The 24639-nt window shown below is 37.9% G+C and overlaps 1 protein-coding gene across 2 annotated transcripts in view; it reads right to left on the bottom strand.

Annotated features, from left to right (window-relative positions):
• LOC128652891 (OX-2 membrane glycoprotein) overlaps positions 1–24639 on the bottom strand; it is a 162962-nt gene that overhangs the window by 86849 nt on the left and 51474 nt on the right. For both annotated transcript variants that reach the window (XM_053705880.1, XM_053705881.1), the window contains exon 4: positions 6810–7139. In XM_053705880.1, the coding sequence (XP_053561855.1) occupies positions 6810–7139 (330 nt within the window). The remainder of the gene's footprint in view (positions 1–6809; positions 7140–24639) is intronic.

Raw genomic sequence — 24639 nt, 5'->3', positions numbered from 1 at the left:
CCTCCCAAAAGAAGCCTTAGCTGAGGCAAAAACATCACATTTGTAAAAAGAATGCAATGATGCCCGCCCTGCAAATCTGTTACATAGAAGCATCATTTTTAAAGGCCCAAGAGGAAGTGACAGCCCTAGTAGAGTGAGCCGTAATTTTCTCTGGAGGCTGCTATCCAGCTGTCTAATAAGCCAATCGAATAACCCTTCTTTACCAGAAGGAGAGAGTAGAAGAAGAGGCCTTCTGACCTCTCCGTTTACTAGAAAAGACAACAAAAAGAGCAGAGATTGACGAAAATCTTTTGTAGCCTGTAAATAGAACTTCAAAGCATGCCCAACATCCAGATTGTGCAACAAACGCTCCTTCTTAAAGGAAGTATTAGGACAAAACGAAGGAACAATAATTTCTTGGTAATATTGAGTTCCAAATCCACCTTAGGTAAAAATCCTAATTTAGTACGGAGAACCGCCTTATCCGCATGAAGAATAAGATAAGGAGAATCACACTGTACAGCCAAAAGCTCCGAACCTCTACGGGCAGAAGAAATTGCCAGCAGAAACAAAACCTTCCAGGACAATAACTTAACTCAACATAATGCATAGGCTCAAATGGAGCCTGCTGCAGAACTTTAAGAACCAGATTAAGACTCCAAGGAGGACCAATTGACCTAAACACAGGCCTGATTCTAACCAAAGCCTGGACAAAAGATTGAACATCTGGCAAAATTGTCAGACGCTTCTGTTGAATAATCAACAGAGCCAAAATCTGACCCTTTAGGGTACTGACTGATAAACCCTTCTCCAGGCCCTCCTGAAGAAAGCACAGAATACAGGGAATTCTCACCTCACTCCAAAAAAACCCCTAGATCCACACCAATGAAGGTATTTACACCATACCTTAAAATAAATATTGCGAGTAACAGGCTTATGAGCCTGAATCATAATCTCAATAACCTTCACACAAAAACCTTGTCTGAACAAGACTAAGCGTTCAATCTCCAAGCAGTCAGCTTCAGAGAGACTAAGTTCGGATGGAGTCTAAAACTATCCTCTGAGAGAGATCCGAGTGGTCTCCGTTCCATTGATTGAGCATGTATAACTGTAGAGGTCTCAGATGTAAGCGAGCAAATGGAATAATGTCCATGGATGCCACCATGAGACCAATTACTTCCATGCATACAGCCACCGATGGACAAACAGAGGACTGAAAAGAACAGAACAAAAAAAATCTTCATAGATACTGAGTCTACGATTGTCCCCAGAAAACATACCCTGGTACTTGGCACCAAGGAACTTTTCCCTAGATTCACCTTCCACCCGTGAGAGCTGAGAATAGATAACAGAGAATCTGTATGGGATCTTGCTGACTGAAAAGATATCGTCCAGGTAAGGAGCCACCGCAAACCCTAGAGATCTGGCCACAGCCAAAAGAACCCCTAGAACCTTCATAAAGATTTGAGGAGCAGTGGCGAGGCCGAAAGGCAGGGCTACAAATTGGAAATGATGATCCAAAAAAGAAAACCTCAGGAACTTGAAATGTTCCCTGTGGATAGGCACATGGAGATATGCATCCTTTAGGTCTATAGTGGTCATAAACTGACCCTCCTGAACTAAAGGGATAAAAGAACAAATAGTCTTTGAAGGACGGGGCCTTGAGAAACTTGTTGAGAGTCTTTAAGTCTAGAATGAGTCGAAAAGTTACCTCCTTTTTGAGAACTACAAAAAAATTTGAAAAAAATCCCTGACCCTGTTCTGATAGAGGAACTGGGATAATCACCCGCAGTGTCATGCTACTGTTCCTTTAACTAGGGGCATGATCCTTTTTTTCCTTCAGGCTATAAATTACGCCTCCGGCACTTCACTTCAATTGCTTGGTATTGTTTTGTGTTACATCGTATTAGTAACACTCGCTCCTGAGCCAACAACCTTGTAGATAAAAGCTCACAGATAGCAGCAAGTTAATCTTGCTGTACGGAATTCTGCCACTCAAGACTGACCTGTGATTCCCTGCAACCTTTGAATCTTTTCCTCTCCGGAAAATCCACAGCACGCTGACTCTTTCCAAAACAACTTCATTTCGGTTGCCACTGACCGTAGGACACACACCCTGTGTGGAACTCCGCTCGCACTGAGCAAGGAAGCAGTTACGCTGTCTCAAATTTCGGCGTGTCTCTCTCAGCTACGGAACCTCCCCAAACATTTACCCGGCACCGGTGTCTGTCTCCTCGCCTCAACTGCAGATCTGTAGCACCGCTGGTAAACGTAAGTCCAGTCAGACAAACCAAAAGCAATGTACATCTGCTTCCAATTTGTGATGTTTGCTCCTCAGTTACTAACAGGTTAACACTTATTATTCAACAGGGCAACTCCCTTACTCACTACTGTTTCCCTAATCTGTGCAAACACTCCTCTTATGTATCCTTCTACCAATCTTTTATGTAACAATTGTTATCATACTTATAACACTTTGTGGTGTAAGGGATTGTGTTCAATCGTCACTAAACCCTTTTACCCTTGCAAGTGTTAGTAGATAAATTGCCTAGTACAGATACTCATATAAAAAGGATTATATTGGTGTTGGTAGCTGGCTACATATATTTACATTGTTTTAGCATGCTATTCCTTGACTCTGTGAAAACAGATCCAATCACAACCAAATCAGAGCATCACACCCAGAGAGCACAAATCCCTTACGCAGTTTAAGAAGGCCTCTCTCTTTACCTGGCTTACAGATAATCTTGATAATAGGAATCTGTCCCTTGGGGGACAAGACTTGAATCCTATCCTGTATCCCTGGGAGACTACATCCACTGCCCAAGGATCTGGAACATTGCAAATCCAAGCCTGCTGAAAAAAGGAAAGCCTGCCCCCTACCTGATCCAGAACTGGATCGGGGGTGACCCCCTTCATGCTGACTTAGCCTCACCAGTAAGGCTTTCTGGATTGCTTACCCTTGTTCCTCTCCAAGAAGACTTGGCTTGCTCAGATTTAGAAGACGAAGAAGATCTCTGTCCCTTGAAGGTACGAAAGGAACAAAAATTAGAAGCCTGACGACCCTTGGGTCTATTCTTCTTATCCTTTGGTAAAAAAACTCCCTTTCCACCAGTAACCATGGAAATGATCTCTGCCAGACGAGGCCAAAACAAAGTCTTACCCTTAAAAGGTAGCGACAGAAGCTTGGATTTAGAAGTCACATCCGCAGACCAATACTTTAACCAAAGGGCTCTGCGGGCTAGTATCGCAAAACTAGAAATCTTGGCAATCAGCCTAACAACTTGATACTGGCATCACAGATAAAAGTATTAGCCAGCTTTAGAGCCATGATCCTATCCTGGATCTCCTCTATAGTAGTCTCTTCTGAAATTAGATCAGACAAAGAATCAAACCAATAAGAGGCTCCACCAGCAACTTTCGCAATAATTACAACTGGTTGCCACTGCAAGCCCTGATGAAGAAACATCTTTCTTAAAAAACCCTTTAGTTTCTTATCCATTGGGTCTCTAAAAGAGGAACTATCCTCTAGAGGAATAGCACTTCTCTAGGCTAAGGTAGATATAGTGCCCTCTATGCTAGGAACAGTGCGCCACAGATCTCACACTGAATCAGCCACAGGAAACATTTTTAAACACAGGAGACGGGTTAAAACAAACACCCGGCTTCTCCCATTCCTGAGATATAATGTCGGACATGCGATCTGGAACAGGAAAAACCTCCACAGATTTAGGTCTGAATTCAAAAAGTCTATTCAGTTTATTAGCCTTTTTAGGAGCCTCTACAACTGTTTTAGAGTTATCCAAAGTAGCTAAAACCTCCTTTAAAAGTAAACAGAGATGCTCCAGTATAAATCTAAAATTAACCTCCTCAGAATCTATTGTACTAGGAACTGCAGATTCTGAATCAGAGATCTCGCCCTCAGAAGCTGCAGATGAATGACCCTTGCTAGATAACTGAGAAAGACTAACCAAATCAGTCTTGGCGGAATCAGAACCCAATGAAATGTTCTTAGATTTCTTATTCCTTTTACCAGAACTAGGAAAAGCACTTAGGGCTGCATAACCTGCAGAAGTCAACTGCGCAGCAAAATCTTTAGGCAAACAAACACTCAGAGAGACTGACTGAGAGGAACCACAGGGCACTGCATGTGAATTTGTCAAAGACTGGGACATGTTAGCAGAAGGCTGAGACAATCCCTGAACAGAATTATCCTGAGAAAAAGAAGGCTCAGATAAGGAATCCTTATCCTTAGATATTAAAACCTTATTAAGGCAAGGGGAACAAAATTGAACAGGAGGTATAACCTGGGCATCTGCACAATAAAGACATTTATCAAATGACAGAGAAAGCTTGGGATTGGCTTCCATAGAAAATAAAATAGCCCTTTATTTCCCTTATACTCTAATTTAAATATAAAAAAACAACACAATGCTAAGCATAGATAAATAGTTATTAAAACAAGCACCTCTACACCCCAGCCATGCTGGAGAGACTCACCCAACCGGTAACCAGGATTCCAATCGACACCAGCAGATAAATCCTGTTCAAACTGCAGATCCTAGAATGCTGCAAACATCAGAGAGAAGTGACAGGCAGGAAAAACGATATAATGCCAGAAAATTTGGTCTGTCTCCTAGAAAATCCGGCTTCGAAACAGCCGGCTAGAAACAAACTGTTTAGCACTCAGGAAGTAACAGAGAGGTCACATGATCAAATTCAAAAGTAAGGTGCGGTCCAACAACTTTCTTAAAGAGATATTACCCAAACTAAATAAAAGGTAAACTTGTGAAAACAAATCCCCATAACCAAAATCAAAAAAGCCTTCACATGACAGAACAGTGCCCTGAACTGCTGCCCAATAAATCCCCAATCTTTAAAAGAGATATTTAGTCCCATAAGGATTCACCTTGTTCTCTAAGTATCCATTTTTTTATTTTTTTCTCAAAACAAGGAACTCCTAAGTGCTGCATCCTTCTCACCTAGAAGGTAAAAGCACTTACCTGTGGATCCGCTGTAGGGCAGGTACAGCAAACAGACGTGACAGAATCCTCACTGACATAGACCTGTAGATAAAGAAAGAACAGAGTAACCAACCCTGGTTTTCTATATAGGGGTAGCAAAAATGTTGGAAGGTAAGCATGGACACAGCATAACCCCAATCCTTGCTTGAAGGGAAAAGTACCCATTAAAGGATTATTAACTTAATTTCTTCAGACACCTTCTTCGCACATAACCTACAATGTTACACAGGCAAAGAATGACTGAGGAATGTGGGTAATGGGAGGATACTTGAAGAGCTTTGCTGGGTTGTTCTTTGCCTCCACCTGGTGGCCAGGAGTTGAATTTCCACTAGTAATTAAATTGATTCATGGACTCTCCATGCCATTGGAAAGAAATATAACTTTTAGCTCATATATAAAAAAAAACTATGTTTAACTCATTAAAACTGATAAATGTAAAGGGAAAAATATATTTATGTCACAGAGGGGTACTATTTAAACCAGCCGACAATTAAAACAATTTAAAATAAAATCATTTTATATAGGAAGAGTTTAATAAAATTGCAACATACAGGTGAGGAACAAAGTTGATTACACTTTCTTACACAAATGTAGCATATGAATGGTTTAGGGGTTTGGTGTCAGATTTAAATCCATCTTGGGTGCTAAAAGGGGCCAGTGAGATGAGTTTCTTTAGGAACTACCCTTTTAGGCATTGTTGCAAAAGACAGACAAGGCAAGTTTATTGTGCAGGAATATAGAGTTGAATTCTGGATACAGGATTTGGATCATTGACGAGAGCCAAAGGGGCATATTTATCTGTACTGAGGTTGATGCCCCGTGTTTCCGCTGCTCCATAACCTGTCCGCCTGCTCTGAGGCGGCGGACAGACATCGTCAGATATCAACCTGATCGAATACGATCGGGTTGATTGACACCCTCTGCTAGCGGTTGCCCGCAAATCTGCAGGGGCGGCATTGCACCAGCAGTTCACAAGAACTGCTGGTGCAATGATAAATGATGAAAGCGTATGCTGTCGGCATTTATCGATGTGCAGCGGACATGATCCGCAATATCGGATCATGTCCGCTCGCACATTAATAAATAGGCATCAAAGTCTGAGCTAGTGCACACTCTTGGTCCAAGGACTTCAGTGCCTACACTTGGGACAAGGACTGGAGTGCCCACTCTTGGGCCAAAGACTGGAGCAGGATACTGGTGCTTGGCAGACACCCTCTGCAGGGCCTGAGTAGTGGTGCTTGGCAGACACCCCCTGCAGGGCCTGGGTACTGGTGCTTGGCAGACACCCCCTGCAGGGCCTGGGTACTGGTGCTTGGCAGACACCCTCTGCAGGGCTTGTGTACTGGAGCAGGATTTCACCCCACTTCCACCAACTTTAGCCCCAAAATACTGCATAGTGCAGTAATTTTATTAAAAATATTTTTAATAAAATACACTACACTGTATTTTGGGGGCATTTGGGGCACATTTATAAAATTAACCAGAGCTCTGATCTCTGGTTAATTTTAAATGCGCTAATTGCTACCACAAGCTTGCGGTTGCAATAACCAGCCACTTGTAATGGCCAATTGTGGTCTAGTTATATATTTACCACTTAATATATTTTAATGTGAGTTGCTAAAATCATAATGCGCTAAATTGAAGTAATAGCATTTACAAGGATAGACATATATGTAATTATCTTTATAATAAAAGGGAAATAAATTATAGAGAACAGTGATCATGAGTTTAAGAATATATTAATTCTATAATGCAAGGTGTGTATAAAGAAAACAGTACTGTTTTTTTAAGAGTCAGTGTACTTACCAAAGACATTCAGGCATATTTCACCGTTCCTGGACCCGGTAACACGAATGTTAAAAATACATCTATAGCAACCTTCATCTTTAACTCTGGTTTTCCACACAGTGATCTGGGTTTGATTTAAATCCAGATAGGTAATATTTAAAATGTTCTCATACTCCTTACTGATATTTAATCCAGTTTTAAAGTATGTAGCCAGATTAATATAACCATTTGGTGTCTTCTTCTGCCATGTCACTTGCTTAACTTCCTTGTCTTTTTGTCTCAGGACACAATTCAAAATTGCAGATTTACCATGTCTCACCGTTACTGTCTTTTCTCTTAAAACATCATCTGTGAAGTCAAGGAAAACAAATGACTTTTACTAATTGTTATGTAAGAAAAACAAAACTGTACATAAAATAATCACACCCCATAATTCTTAAATACATCTGGCATAAAACAGTCCCTAGAGTGTCCAGATCCACCCTCTTTCTCTCCAAAAACAGTAGAGGACTTGGTGTGCCAAAACTAGCAAAATATCGTAGAGCAGCAATACTCCAAAGAATAGTAGATTGGTGTAAAAATGCTGTCCATAAAGAATGAGTTCAACTGGACCATCACTTATTGCAAGAAAAACAATTGGGGGTAGATGCTGGCTTCCAGTGAAAACATGGCCCAAAACATCCCATACTTATCCCATAATACATTATACTCTCAGCACCACAAATCCTATTTCCTTATTACCGCCATGTCCCAACTGTGACAATAAACGACACAAGACCATTCTATACAATGTCAAATGGAGAAAGACTACAACTTAGTCTAGAGCTAATAACTAGTGGACTAGATCCCTTCAAGAATTGTCTCACATACCTCCAACTTCAACACGTCACATCCACACATCCCAACAAACAAAATCTCTTTAGACAAATATACCCATTTGAAATCTTATGTTCAGGAAACCCCACAAATAGTGGCACCTTATCATTGATATACAAATTATTAATAATACTGCAACTCAATGCACTACCTTCATACACAAATGCCTGGTCACGCGAACTTTTGTCCCCACCATCCAGGGAAGAATGGAACACTATCTTTACTCGCACAGCGAAAGCATCTATAGCGGTGTCAATTTTAGAAACTAATTATAAAGTACTATTTCTATGGTACTTAACCTCTAATAGACTTAAGGCAATCTTCCCTCATGCATCTGATAGATGCTGTAGAGAGTGTGGAGAAAGAGGTACTCTTCTCCACATATGGTGGCAATGCCCACTTATCTCTAAATTCTGGTCATCAGTAATAGAAAAAATTAACAAATTACTCTCTACACATATAATCTTGGACCCAACTACTCCTACACAAACCCATCCCCAAACTATCTAAAACTTATAGCAGTGCCCTTTTAATTCTCTTAAACAGTGCCAAACAAGTCATACCAAGGCATTGGAAACAAATTGCAACCCCCTGCTTCTCTGAATGGCTATCCCAAGTGCACTCTACCTTTATGCTAGATAAACTACACTATCAGACACTTAACCAGATGGACCTTTATTACGGTATAGCCACAGTCCTAGACATATAGATATAAACCTTATGCCTTTTTACCTTTTAGCAACCAAACGCCTATTTATGCAATCAGGCTATATCTCACCTTCTAACCTAGTAGATGTCCTTTTGATTCAACTTTGAAATGTTTCTGTATTGTTATGTTTATATTATAATATACATTGCTGAGATTTATTTATATGATGTACTCTCCATCATCATCCATATGGTATCTATACATATGGAACAATTATTGCGTGGTCAAAGTAACAATTACAACCTCTTGGAAATATGGACAGAATCTCATATACTATAGCATATCGGTGGGGTGTGTCCGAGACTGCTGGTCTTATATATTAATCTTAGTGGGTTGGTGCTTGTGCACAAAAATTATATGCACTAAAAAGTTGTGGAAATAAAGAGTTATTCCACAGGACAGCATGCACGTTTAGTACTCTAATGCCCAGACTCTGGAGGCGGTGCTTAACGGAATTGAAATAAAATATAACTTTTATTGTGGACAAATTAAAATTGTTGTATACAAAAACAATCACAAAACACTCTATAATCACCAATTTTCGCGGGACAGTCCCGATTTTAGATTCCCTGTGGAAAAGGAATGGTGTGTGGGTTAAGCAGGAGTAAGAAGGCTGTATACACTCTGACCACGGGTAATAATGACCTCTCTAACCTACCTCTGGTAGTGATGATGTCTAGCCCCTGATGATAATACTAGCATGCCTTCAGTTTTATTCAATGAGCAGTGCAAATACCAGGGTAACAAACAGTGGCAGCCGCAGACTGCCAGCTAATGTGCTTGCCAACCCCAGGACCCCATACAATGAATTACAGATACCCATATATGATGTAGTGTGTGTGTCTATCTGTATCCATAACTGTGTGTGTATCTGCATGTATAAGTGTATGCTATGTAGTGTGTGTGTGTGTATCTGTATGTATAAGTTTATGCTATGTAGTGTGTGTGTGTCTGCATGTATAAATGTAAGCTATGTAGTGTGTGTATGTGTATCTGCATGTATTAGTGTATTATATATAGTGTGTGTGTATCTGTGTGTATAAGTGTATGCTATGTAGTGTGTGTGTATCTTTGTGTATAAGTGTATGCTATGTAGTGTGTGTGTATCTGCATGTATAAGTGTATGCTATGTAGTGTGTGTGTGTCTGCATGTATAAATGTAAGCTATGTAGTGTGTGTATGTGTATCTGCATGTATAAGTGTGTATCTGCATGTATATATGCTATGTAGTGTGTGTGTGGCTGCATGTATAAGTGTATACTATGTAGTGTCTGTGTATCTGCATGTATAAGTGTATGCTGCATATATAAGTGTATGCTATGTAATATGTGTGTGTGTATCTGCATGTATAAGTGCATACTATGTAGTGTCTGTGTATCTGTCTGTATAAGTGTATGCTATGTAGTGTGTGTGTATCTGCATGTGTAAATGTATGCTATGTAGTGTGTGTGTATCTGCATGTATAAGTGTATGCTATGTAGTGTGTGTGTATCTGCATGTATAAGTGTATGCTATGTAGTGTGTGTGTATCTGCATGTATAAGTGTATGCTATGTAGTGTGTGTGTATCTGCATGTATAAGTGTATGCTATGTAGTGTGTGTGTATCTGCATGTATAAGTGTATGCTATGTAGTGTGTGTGTGTATCTGCATGTATAAGTGTATGATATGTAGTGTGTGTATCTGCATGTATAAGTGTATGATATGTAGTGTGTGTGTGTGTATCTGCATGTGTAAGTGTATGATATGTAGTGTGTGTATCTGCATGTATAAGGGTATGCTATGTAGTGTGTGTGTGTATCTGCATGTTTAAGTGTATGCTATGTAGTGTGTGTGTATTTGCATGTATAAGTGTATGCTATGTAGTGTGTGTGTATCTGCATGTATAAGTGTATGCTATGTAGTGTGTGTGTATCTGCATGTATAAGTGTATGCTATGTAGTGTGTGTGTATCTGCATGTATAAGTGTATACTATGTAGTGTGTGTATCTGCATGTATAAGTGTATGTATGTAGTGTGTGTGTATCTGCATGTATAAGTGTATGCTATGTAGTGTGTGTGTATCTGCATGTATAAGTGTATGCTATGTAGTGTGTGTATCTGCATGTATAAGCGTATGCTATATAGTGTGTGTATCTGCATGTATAAGTGTATGTATGTAGTGTGTGTGTATCTGCATGTATAAGTGTATGCTATGTAGTGTGTGTGTATCTGCATGTATAAGTGTATGCTATGTAGTGTGTGTGTATCTGCATGTATAAGTGTAAACTATGTAGTGTGTGTATCTGCATGTATAATTGTATTCTATGTAGTGTGTGTGTATCTGCATGTGCAAGTGTATGCTATGTAGTGTGCTACTGTGCATTTTTGCTGACTTTAAAGGTCAGAATCTAGAATATTAATGGGGAATGCAGAGAGCAGTTTTAAAGAATTTATTATTAAATGTCCAATTAAGATAAAAATATTTAGCAATGTCTCTGCAAAGGTTAATTAAATACATAGCTCACATAGCCATACCAGTGGTTTGAACTTGTGTTTGATTTGCTGCCTAAGTGTATTAAAATATATGACTTTATTTAGAATTTTATTTAAATTACTTTGGTCTTATGATTTTTTTAAGCCCCGCCCACCACATTTCAATTTTTTGCCGCGGTGGGGGGGGGGGGTCCCTCTTTTGAATTTTGAAATGTTGGGAGGTAATTAAAATCAACAAGGTGAGATAGATCTAATATAAGTAATAATGTGATACTGGACAATTAAAGGGACATGACACCCACAATTTTTCTTTCATGATTTAGAAAGAGAATGCAATTTTAAACATCTTTCTAATTTACTTATATTATCTAATTTGTTTTATTCTCTTGATATTCTTTGCTGAAAAGCATATCTAGATATGCTCAGGAGCTGCTGATTGGTTGCTGCACATAGAAGCCTTGTGTTATTGGCTCACCATGTGCATTGCTTTTTCTTCAACTAAGGATATCTAAAAAATTTAGCAAAATAAATAATAGAAGTAAATTGTAATGTTGTTTAAATTTCTATTCTCTATCTGAATCATGAAAGAAAGATTTTGCGTTTAGTGGCCCTTTAATTAAAGCCTCTGTTGTAAGAGTTTCAAGTATCACACTTGTAAGTTGCTAAGTATATCTTGTTAATTCATTGTGGGTAATCCTGCTGTAGTGATGATGATACTTCACTAGCCAGCAACAAGACGAGAATCACTTCTGATTAGGAAAAGTATAAAGAGCGATAAAACTTAGCACACAATCTTTGCTAACATCTACAGACCAGGCAGAAAAAGTATCCAGAGAGCTGGCCGTGTGAATCTGACACTACTGTGTCCCCTGGCTTGAGCTGCAGCAGTTCTTCTCCTTGTACTGTACCTGCTGTTCCCAGCTTCCAGACTCCTAGTAAGGAGCAACGCCTGGCAAAATGTAAAGCACAGCTCCTGCCATGCTTAGGATAGTGGGACATCCAAACAATGGAATAAAGATTCTCCTGAGACACAGACTTACTTGTTCCTTAAGCATGGTTGTTTACATAACAGAAGTGGTTAGTAAACTGACTATCGTTTTATGATGTATGGCTGCATAATCTGGAATCTTTTGGAGTGTAAAAAGGATAAATAGCTTTATAAAGCATGATGCCTTATAAAAACGATTAGGATCTTACATTTTGTATTGAATGTGGATTATGTTTAAGTTATGTTTTTTTTAAATGCTTCCAGTTTTGACCAGTTTTGAGATATATATAAAACAAGACAAAGTAAAAAGATTAAACAAAAAATAAGAATAGAAGATGGCATATCTTCTATTCTTATTTTTTGTTTAATCTTTTTTACTTTGTCTTGTTTTATATATTTATATTTATTTACAGTTTGAGAGGTAATACTTTTATTTTTTTTAAGTTAACACTATGCGCTAGATTACGAGTGGAGCGGTAGTCTGCGCTACAGATCGCACGTTAACCCTATTAGACTTTGGCTTTTTGTGCGTGCTGGGTAGCGAATATATTACAATTTGAAAGTAACACATTTTCACTTGCACGCTAACCTGACTCCCGCAAACATCTGAAAGTGGAAAAAAAAATACTAACATCCATACTCTTCCACAAACCTGATTGCAGAAGAATATGTTCTAATTATTCTTAAATACATATATACATATTAATCCCTAAATCGCTGCTTGCCCACATCCCCAACACTAAATAAACCTATTAACCCCTAAACCGCAGTTCACCGACTTCGCCAACACTAACTAAACCTATTAACCCCTAAACCGAACCCCCCACACATAGCCAACACTACCTAAACCTATTAACCCCTAAACCACCGTTCCCAAACATCGCCAACACTAACTAAATCACTAAATAAAGTATTAACCCCTAAACCGCCGTTCCCCGACATCGCTGACACTAACTAAACCTATTAACCTCTAAACTGCACCCCCCACATCACCAACACTACCTAAACCTATTAACCCCTAAACCGCCGGCCCCCACATCGCAATAGCCTAAATTAAACTATATTAACCCCTAAACCTAACCCTAAACACCCCTCCTAACTTCAACATAAATAAAATAGACCTAAATTAAAGTTACAATTATTAACTAAATAATACCAATTTAAAACTAAATACAAACTTACCTGTGAAATAAAAATAAAACCTAAGCTAGCTACAATATAACTAATAGTTATATTGTAGCTAGTTTAGGTTTTATTTTTTATTTCACAGGTAGGTTTGTATTTATTTTAACTAAGTAGACTAGTTAGTAAATAGTTATTAACTATTTACTAACTACCTATTTAAAATAAACACAAAATTAACTGTGAAATAAAAGTAAACCTAAGCTGCCTTACACTAAAATCTAACATTACAAAAAAAAAAAAATAACATTACAAAAATAAAAAAACTACCATTACAAAAAATAAAAACCACTACAATTAAAAAAAAAAACTACCATTACAAAAAATAACAAACGAAATTATCCAAAAACAATAAAAATTATTCCTATTCTAATACCCCGTTTAAAAAAAAAGCACACCCCAAAATAAAAAAAATCAGCTCTTTTGCTAAAATCCGCTCTTTTGCTAAAAAAGAAAAACAAACACCCCCTAACAGTATACACACCCCACCCTCCAATTAGCCAATAGGAATGAGAGCTGCTTAAATCCTATTGGCTGATTTGAACAGCTAATAGGATTTAAGCAGCTCTAATTCATATTAGCTGAATTAAAATTTTCAGCCAATAGGAATGTAATGGTACCCCCAGTATAAAAGGGGGAATCCTCAGTGTGCGGCGGAAGATCGCATGAAGAGGACCTCCACGTTGGATCGATGGACCTCCGCCTCCGCGCATCGACCGCTCTGCCTCCGCAGGGATGAAGGAGATGCCAGTCCCTTGATGGATGAAGATAGAGCCGCTGGGATGAAGATCGTTCAAGCCGAACTTCAGCAACTGTGAGTACCTAAAGAGGGGTTAGTGTTAGGTTTTTTTTAAGGTTTTCTTTTGGGGTGTTTTTTTTTAAGATTAGGGCTAATGGGCAATCTTAAAAGAGCGGGATGCCCTTTTAAGAGAAATGCCCATACAAATGCCCTTTTCAGGGCAATGGGTAGATTATTTTTTTAGTTAGGTTTTTTATTTTGTGGGTTTTGGGGGGTGGGGGTTTGTAACGTTAGGGGGTGTTTGTTTTTATTTTGTAGAAAAAGAGCTGATTTCTTTAGGGCAATGCCCTACAAAAGGCCATTTTAAGGGCCCTTGGTAGTTTAGTATAGATTAGTTTTTTTTTTTTTTTTTAAACAGGGTATTGGAATAGGAATAATTTTTATTGTGGATAATTTCATTTGTTATTTTTTGTAATGGTAGTTTTTTTATTTTTTTTGTAATTTTAGTGTTTTTTATTTTTTGTAATGGTAGTTTTTTTTTGTAATGTTAGTTTTTTGTTATTGTAATGTTAGGTTTTAGTGTAAGGCAGCTTAGGTTTTACTTTTATTTCACAGGTAAGTTTGTATTTATTTTAACTAGGTAGTTAGTAAATAGTTAATAACTATTTACTAACTAGTCTACCTAGTTAAAATAAATACAAACTTACCAGTGAAATAAAAATAAAACCTAAGCTAGCTACAATATAACTATTAGTTATATTGTAGTTAGCTTAGGTTTTATTTTTATTTTACAGGTAAGTTTGTATTTAGTTTTAAAATGGTATTATTTAGTTAATAATTGTAACTTTAATTTAGGTCTATTTTAATTATGTTACAGCTAGGGGTGTTAGGTTTAGGGTTAGGTTTAGAGGTTAATATAGTTGAATTTAGGTTGTTGTGATAAGGGGGCTCGCGGTTTAGGGGTCATTAGGTTTAGTTAGTGTTGGCGATGTTTGGGAACGGCAGTTTAGGGATTAAAAGGTTTAGTTCATTTTGGGTATGTTTGAGAACGGTGGTTTAGGGGGTTAATAGGTTTAGTTAGTGTCCGCGATGTTTGGGAACGGTCGTTTAGGGGTTAATAGGTTTAGTTAGTGTTGGCGATGTCAGGGAATGGCGGTTTAGGGGTTAATAGCTTTATTTAGTGATTTAGTTAGTGTCAAGGAACTGCGGTTTAGGGGTTAATAGGTTTAGGTAGTGTTGGCGATGTGGGGGGAGTGCAGTTTAAGGGTTAATAGGTTTAGGTAGTGTTGGCGATGTGTGGGGTGCGGTTTAGGGGTTAATAGGTTTAGGTAGTGTTGGCGATGTTTGGGGACAGCGGTTTAGGGGTTAATAGATTTAGATAGTGTTGGCGATGTCAGGGAATTGGGGTTTAGGGGTTAATAGCTTTATTTAACGATTTAGACTTAGAGTTAGTTTCAGCGATGTGCGGTTTACATTAGGAACAATGAAAAATTTCGAATATGAATATTGGATCCGAAAATTCGGAAACTAATTTATTCATTTTCTGAATTTTTTGGGATGTGCTGATTCGGAAATTTAAATGCATCCGAATCTCCGAATTGGCCAAAATTCGGCCGAAAAACTAATTCTGCCGAAATGAAACGCACATGTCTAATTAACAGACATGTATATATATGTGAAACAGAAAACGTGGATAAGGTAATACAAATAAAGTATGACCTAAAGATGCTGAGTATAGTTGTTCAATTTTTATCAGAGAGCACCTGAAGGTGGGTGATATTACACTAGAGAGACTCACACATAGATGAGTTACAATAGGCGTAACAACAACAGAAAGTGTTTCTTACTTATGTGTATAAGTAAATTTAAGAATTAATATGCAAATATATCTCAGCAACCATTGGGCTGAGTAACACATTAATACAATATCTTTATTAGAGTCACTATACAATTGTACAAAATTAAAAACACTTAAAACTCTCCTGAATAATACATAGTAACAAAACATGTTAGGAAAAGGGAAGTGAATCTTAGTAAGTATTGTACCAGGTAGGCGAATATATAGTGGATACTATGTATCAGGTGGAGAGAACAATTATCAGGGTAGAGAGATGTATATGATATTCGGGGCTTGTCAGGGGGTAACAGATAGAGATGTATTTATCTATTAGAGATATATGGCAAGGATTGTAGGAGAACACTAGTATCACCCCAATCAATTATTCAAAAGTTATCTGCTGTTTCCAATTGCCTGTATATATTCTCACTCACAAACAGTCAAATCTCTCTGCCTAAGCCACTTATATGGGGGGGGGGGTGGGGGTTAAATTAATATTAAAGGGACAGTCAACACTTACTTTAACATGTTTTTATATTGAAAATAACAAAACGGAGGTCCGCCTACACTATACCCCTCCTGCCTTGCCGCCTTGCTTCTGTCCTTATCAGCGGCGCTAACTACTCTAATACCCAGTAAATATGTATGCCGGACTCCCCCCACCATTACGTAGCTGCCTTCTTCTTCAACTGATAAGCAAATCAGAATCCAGGCATCGGACAGAAATTGCAAGCGCGTGCAATTTCAGTCCGAGGACTGGATACTGATTTACTGATTAACACCATCAGTAATATATAATGAACCGCCGGCCACCTCTTCTAACATACAGATTCCCACTGTACAGACTAGTATGTCTTCTTTTTTAGCGTCAGGCCCAAAGACACATCCTTTAATAAGTCCCAGACCACACACAAATTTCACTCAGAATTCAATTCAACAAACCCCCAATTCAACAATGAGAGACAAACGCAAAAATCAGGGCCCTGTCAGACAATCAGCCAGAAAAAGGGAAATGAGCCCATTCTCAAAGATCAGAACCAACAATTAAGAGTTAATATTTTGTCTAAACATGCTCTGACCCAAGAACATCATAATAGTCTATCGAAAGGTTTAACATTTTGTCCTACAAATTAATAAAGTAAATTTGAACTCATAAAAGATGTGCATTCGTTCTGTACGAAACTACTTCTTAAAAAGTTCTATGTTAAATTATCATCTTTACAAGATCTAGAAGATTTATCTAATGAAAATGTGTCAAATCTTGACGAAATTCCTGACTCGAACATACCTAAATGGCGAGAAAATATAAACCCAAAATCAAATTTTGTACCATCACCCACCATCTCTCCAGAAGTAAAAACATTTAGCAAAATTGTGTATAACCAAATTGGCAAATTCATAGGAGAGAGAGAAAGTGCAGTGCCGCTACAAATTTCCTATGTGCAGGTAAAGATCCGGATGCACGCCACGGTGAGGGGAAAAAGGTGGAGCCAGGCAAAAAAAGTAAAAAAAGTAGCGGTGGACACCCGCAGATATGCAAATGAAAAGATGAAGCCGGCTGCTAGCAACAGTGAAAACAAAGTCCTTTATTGATCCATATTAAAACAGCAACAGACTGCAACGATTACACACCACAGATGGATGGGCTCAGCAGTTCTTACGCATTTAACGCCTTGTGGCACTTACTCATAGAACCTATGTTCTATGAGTAAGCGCCACAAGGCGTGAAACGCGTAAGAACTGCTGAGCCCCTCCATCTGTGGTGTGTAATCGTTGCAGTCTGTTGCTGTTTTAATATGGATCAATAAAGGACTTTGTTTTCACTGTTGTTAGCAGCCGGCTTCATCTTTTCATTCAAATTGGCAAATTACCTTTAATTAAAGGCCAACCAAATATATCTTAATCTGAAATTAAAGCACTTGAAGAGATTAAAAAATGGTCAGATGTAATCATCAAGCAATCGGACAAGGGTGGAAATATTGTCCTGTGGCCTAAAGAAAAATATTTGGCAGAGGCACTAAAACAACTAAAAAACACCACTTAAAACTAATGCTCAATCCTCATAAAATGTACACTGAACAGTACAACAAAATAGTACTCAACAGATGGAAAAATGACATTATTACTTAAACTGAAAAAAAAATAACCCAAAAATGTCCACAATCTACAATCTATCGGAACCCCCAGAAATGCAAACTTAACCAAATCAGCCAGTAAATATATCAATCTAAGACTGAGAGAATACTCAACAATGTTACCCTCGTACATTTGTGATACAATGGAAGTACTACAAGTACTTAATGATCTCCAAGTAACAGAATCGACCTGGTTGGTAACCGTGGATGTTGAGTAATTATATACTAGTATTCACCATGAAGATGGCCTCAAAGCAGTCAGTTACTTTTTATCCAACACAATGCCTTCATTCTACAAATGTTAAATTTTAAAATGTATTTATATTCAAGGATCAATACTACCTACAGATTCAAGGAACCGCAATGGGGACAGCATGTGCCCCAACATATGCGAACCTGTTCCTTGGCTTCTCTATAGGGAGACAGTTTAATAACGATATAAAACTGATAATATATCTATTTGAGAATATAGTTTCTATGGAAATGTTTACATCAATTAATCCACTTAGGAATACTATAGGCGTGTCCTCATATAGAGCTACTAACTCCTTATACAGATTTATTAAAGGTAGATGATTCTGTATATATTAGCTGGGTAGGCAGTTATATATTCCACCATATTACAGGTATTAGAAAGAGTTAACAGCTGTGGGGAGTTAATCATATGGCCACTATGAGCAGTAACTCTCTTATAACCTGGTCCACCTAGAGTGACATACTAGGGACTTAATTTAGAATGTAGGGCTATCTATATATAGACACTTGTGAACAAGATATGTTTATGACTGATTGTTTACACCCCCCCTTCTTTTATGTTTAAGAGGATGGCTTGATTAAAGTGTTAACTATTCCCCATTCATTATTATATCTATTATGTATAGACTATGCATCTCATATTCGCTGTAGTATATAGACAACAGAAATAGCTAATAACTGAGGGGATATTATCATATGATCACTAGAAATAGTATCTCACTAATAATATGGCCCATTCAAATCGATACATGAGTGACATCATTTCAAATGTAGAGCAATTCTAATAGATATTTACACTTTACCTGGTAATCATATCCCTTTAACCAAATAGGGTAAATTAAAATCCATACTTTAGATCCACAACAGTAACTCAAGATAGAAAGTTCTCTAGCAGGTTAGTGGTACACGGTACATTAGTGCACATATACGGTGATAAGATTAGTGCTTATATAGAGTGTTTTGAGCTTTTATGCTTGATAGATTTGACACATGAATGTTAGATAGGAATGTACCCTTTGGATTCATTTTGATGTATTTTATACACTTAAGTAGATGGTAGAAGGGCAATATACATATTTTTAGGAATTGACTATATAGTATGTTAAGATACACTCGTAATATGTGAATAAGCCTTTGATCGATATGTTAGAATGTTAGGGGTCTATTAACACGTAACTGCACTGCCATTCACCAAGAGTATATGATATTACTTATATCGGCTAAACATTAAGTTTTTATTTACCATGATTCACCTTCTTTACCGTTAGTAGAACATAATGATCTCTGGGATATGGTGGTGTGAGTGTTATTGGTTCATCCATTGGTTGATCTACACACCAATCTGAAGTGATAGAAAATCCCTCTAACTTATGAATGAAATTACAGCTGTTTAATTACAACTTCACGCTAAACCAATAGAGTGCTGAATGTTAGCGCAGACGCAGTGTGACCCTTAGGACGCTGAGAAGCATATTTAATCCGTTGTTATTTTAAAACTTGTAATGCACTTGAAGAAACGGTTTGATACCGCGAAACGTCGTGTTTACTTTGTTTTTAAAATTAAAAGTATTTTTATCTACATCAGACTTGCCACGGACTTTTAATATTTATGTTGTATTTACTCATTACCCTATACTTGTGATAGTCATAGCTACTTTTGACACAAATAGGGGTTTGTCGGATTTGAGCTACATCAGACTCACACACTGGTTGATACAGTGACAACTTAATAAGTAACTCAGAGGAACCGTGCAGCTAACGTGAACAGTTTGCTGGGCGACTGTTAAGAGCCCAGAAGGCATGTGTAGCACTAATCTAGTGCTTTCTTTCCTTTAAGTACGGGCCTTTTGAGTGGGGAGATTACCTGACACCATTGATCCTGCACTATTGTGGTGCCTTCTTTTTTTGTCTTATCTTTGATACTGTATTGATGAGATTCGAGTTGATACTGTTAGGTAGTTTATCAGCTAAGAAAATTACCCTGAAAATATCACATTCTGTCCTTTGAGTCGATCTAGTGGATAGCCAAAATGCTACTTTCAACCAGAACAAATTAACTTTGGGACATGACCATAAACAGTGAATAATATCAGCACCAGGGAAGCCACATTTAGAGCAGTTTGCACTCTCAGGGTTCCATTCCGAGATAATTGACGAAGTCAGATAAGCTTTATGAAGAATTTTGTAGTGTGACTCTCTCCAAATAATTGATGGTGAGGTAGATAAAGCCTTAGAGATGCTTGATATAATCATATTATTGTCTATAATCAGAGAGGGTATATCTTGCCACTTATCTACTAAGATTTGAATAGTTTATTTAACTTCTTTTTTGAGCAGAGTTTTATACCAGAGTGACAGATGATGAAAAACCTTGCTTATAGATCTTCAAGCATGAGTATAGGTAGGGTGACCATATTGCCGCTTTAAAAAGGGACACATATGAAAAATACATATGTCAGGGCTGTTTTCAGGGCTGTTTAAAGAAATGGTTTGTATAAGAACCCTGACATATGTATTTTTCATATGTGTCCCTTTTTTAAGCAGCAATATGATCACCCTAAGTATAGGGGATACCAATCATCCTCCAGAATTCTGCAAGTCGGGAATAGACTTAACAGATAGTGTCTTGCTTGTAAGAAAGCAAAGAAATCACGATTGTCTAAATCAAATTCGACTTTCAGATCATGATAGGATATAATTGACCTAGAGTCAGTGTTAATCAGTTGACGCAGATAGATAAGACCCTTATTCTCCCATCTTAAGGACACCTCAGAGAAGATAACTTCAGGGAAGCTAGGGTTTGCTCTAAATGTTAAGAACCTAGAAATTTTGTTATTTATCCCCAACTGTCTCACAAATGTATGCCATGCTGCAATTACAGGCTGGGCGTTGTTTGCTATCTAAGTGAAGTAGGCTATTTAGAGAAAAAGGACAAACTAAACTAGATTCTAATTCCCTTGGAGAAAGATATTGGGTATCCGTTAACCATTCTGCTGCAAATTTGTCTAGAGAGGCCCAGTTATAATATTTAATATTGGGGACGGTGAAACCTCCAAACTTTTTAAGTTGATGCAGTTTTTTTACGGGTAGTCCTGTTTTTTTCTTACCCCATAGGAAGATCTTTCCTGAGAGTGAAAGAGTAAGGTTAACCCAGTTTTGTAAGAGGGAAGTAATCTTCTTATTGGTTTCAGTAATGTTTAACTTGTACCACTCTCTTGGAGAATTACTAATATTGATTCCCAGGTATGAAAGAGATTTCTCTGCTTCCTGTAATAATGATACATTAAAATAATGATTATTTTTAATTATCCAGAGAATTTGGGATTTTTGTATATTTATTTTGTAGCCAGAAAAGAGCTAAACAAAGCAATAATGTGCAAGAGTTCATTAATATTCTTTTTTGTGTTACTTAGGTATATTAGGAGATCGTCAGCATATAGTGAGATCTTTAAATTCACACCAGCTAAATGAATCCACTCCAGTTTCTGTCTGAGTGGTATGGCAAGGGGTTCAATTGCAATGTTGAAAAGGAGGGGGAATAATGGGCAGCCCTGTCTTGCTCCTCTATAAAGCTTAACATCTCGAGACATAAGACCATTAACAAGTAAGGCTGAAGTTGGGTTATTATAGATGTTTTGGATATAGTTAAGAAAATTACCTTGAATTCCAAACTTAGTTAAGGAGGTAAACAAGCGATCCCAGTTAACCTGATCAAATGCTTTTTCAGCATCTAAAGTGAGAATAGCAGCATCTGATTGTGGAGTAAACTTTTTCTCTTTACCTTTGGCCCAGAAATAATCTAAAACCAACAGAGTCTTACGAATATTTACAGATGAGTTACGACTGACCATAAAATCTGTTTGGTCCAGATGAATAAGGTTAAGTAATATTGGCTGAAGTCTATTAGCAAGGATACTAGCTAAAATGTTGTAATCTAAATTTAATAGTGATATCGGACGATATGCACTGAGACAATGGAGGTCTTTCTGGGGGGGGGGTTTAAATTAGAGAAGTGAGAGCTCTTTTGAAATAATAAGATGGTATTATCCATGAGAATAATATTGATTAAATAAGTCAGAGAGAGTATGAACAATATCAGGAGCTAGGATTCTATAGAATTAATTAGGTATTTGATCCACTCCAGCTGCTTTATTTAAAGATGAAACCTTAATAGCTGCAAGAATAAGTTCTGTTATAGGTTGATTAAGGACTAAACATTCCTGAGAAGAAATAAAGGGGGTAGAAAACTGTTGCCAAAAGTCCTCTTTATTTTGGACATCAATCCTATCCTTGTCGTAAACTTTCTGATAATATTTATAAAACTGATTAGATATATCCTGGGTCTCAGAGAAGGATGCAGCTCCACCCTTAATAAGATCTATCCGGTTAGATTTCTTATATGCTTTCTCCATATTAGCGAGATTCTTGCCAGATCTATTTCCAAACTTCTAAAAAAAACTTTGTCTCCTTAACTCTTCCCTACAAGAAGTTTGGATTAAAACAAGGTCCCTTTCTTTATGAGCAGAGGTGTATTTAAGCCAGTAATTCCTAGTAGAGTTAGATAGGTAGACGTTAAATGCATTCACAACTTGATTAGAAAGATTTTTCCTAGCTAACATTTTCCTTTTGAACGTAATCATATATGCTTTAATTTCACCTTTCAAGACGACTTTGGCTGCTTCCCAAAAGATTTCAGGTTTGTCTTTATAGTCTTGGTTATTCATAGAATACTCTTGCCATTTTTTTATTTCAGCCATAGTTTAAATTTTTTGTTATTAAACATGAATTTGGGGGAAAAAAGTTATTGGTTGCCACGTTTTTATCGGCTTCTCTGTAAATGAAAAGAGAAATCAGGGCATGGTCTGAAATGATAAAATCTTTGATATCAGCTTTCAGATCCATAGAAAGCATTTTCTCTGAGACCAAGAACATATCCAACTGCGAGCACCCTTTATACGTGCGAGATTAGAATGTGTAAGCTTTAGTATCTGGATGAAGGTTACGCTAGATATCTGATTTTTAAGGTGTCTCTAAATGACTTTGAAAGACAAGTCTCTCTCTTGTACTTATCAATCGGAACTTAGTGACCATATTCTAAGTGAGCAATAACATATCTACCATTAGTGTCTTTATCGACATGTTTCAGATCATAGGAAAGATATTTATTTACAAGAATTACAACCCCGTGTTTCCTCCCTATGCTATCTGCTGCAACAACTTTGCCTATCCAATTACTTTTCAATTTATTAATTTCAGCTGATTTTAACTTGGTTTCTTGTAATAGGGCAATATCAGTTTTTAAGTCCCTAAGATGTTTAATGATGGCTTTTCTCTTCATTGGTTAAGAAATGCCCCAACATTCCATGATATCATGTTAAAACCATACATAAAAAATCATAAGGGAGAGCCTAAACATGAGCAACCATAGGGGCTGCCGAAGGGGGGGAGGCAAGATCGGATAATAATGGGGGAAAAAAGGGAGAGTAGAATAAAAACAGAATAAACATAATCTACCGATAGCCATCTTGTCATTATATTTGTTTAGAGAAGTCATGGGCTTCACTCAGGGAGGAAAAAATCTTGATATGATCTGCATTAAATATACATTATTCCCTAATTGCAAATGTACAACCCAAGTAGTCTCAAAGTAATGATACACTTGCAATTATTGTAAACAAGGAAATACCTCCTTATTGGATACAGAGCACTGATGGATGTATTAAGCAACGAACCAGTGTGAAGATAACTAGCCGTGACCTCCTATCCTATTTAGGAGGTGGAGCCAGTTTATTGGAAGGCACACGAAGGTTCAAGTTGTGGGAGGACAGCCAAACCCTCTCACCAACCTGGTAGGAAGGCGCGGGCAGACGCCTACGATCAGCCTGGAACTTTTGGCGCTGCATTGAATGATGAATCTGCACCCACATGGAACGGAGTTGCCGGAGATGCTCCTCCAAAGCCGGAATACCCTGAGACATGAATGAATTGGGCAACAAGGATGGTTGAAACCCATAATTCGTCATGAACTGGGATAACTTGGCGGAAGCATTAATAGCACTATTACGAGCAAACTCTGTCCAAGGTAACAGTTCAGACCAATTATTGTGGTGATCTGAGACATAACAACAGAGGAACTGTTCCAGAGCTTGATTAGACCGTTCCGCAGTCCCATTGGATTGAGGGTGATATGCCGAAGAGAAGGAAAACTGGATCCCCATTTGAGCACAAAAGGAACGCCAAAATCTGGAGACAAACTGGCTACCTGACACTATCTCCTTGGGTAACCCATGTAAACGGAAGACCTCCCGGGCAAAAATTAAAGCAAGCTCCTGAGTGGTAGGCAGCTTCTTCAAAACGGTCAACCACCATAAGGATAATAGTATTGCCATTGGAAACAGGGAGCTCGACAATGAAGTCCATGGAAAGATGTGTCCAAGGACGCTCACCATTAGCAATAGGTTGAAGAAGACCCACAGGAAGACGTCGAGGAGTCTTATTCTGTGCACAAACTGACCAGGAGGCAACGTACACAGCAACATCAGATAGAAGACCCGGTCACCAGAATTGTCGAGTGACAGACCAAATCATTTGGTTCTTGCCTGGGTGACCTGCAGCTTTAGGATAGTGGTAAGTGTGCAAAAGTTTTAGGGCTG

This window comes from Bombina bombina, chromosome 3, assembly GCF_027579735.1.
Source record: "Bombina bombina isolate aBomBom1 chromosome 3, aBomBom1.pri, whole genome shotgun sequence".
NCBI classification, from domain to species: domain Eukaryota; kingdom Metazoa; phylum Chordata; class Amphibia; order Anura; family Bombinatoridae; genus Bombina; species Bombina bombina.
The sequence above is the reverse complement of the archived record's forward strand: the minus strand, read 5'-3'. Positions and strand labels throughout refer to the sequence as shown.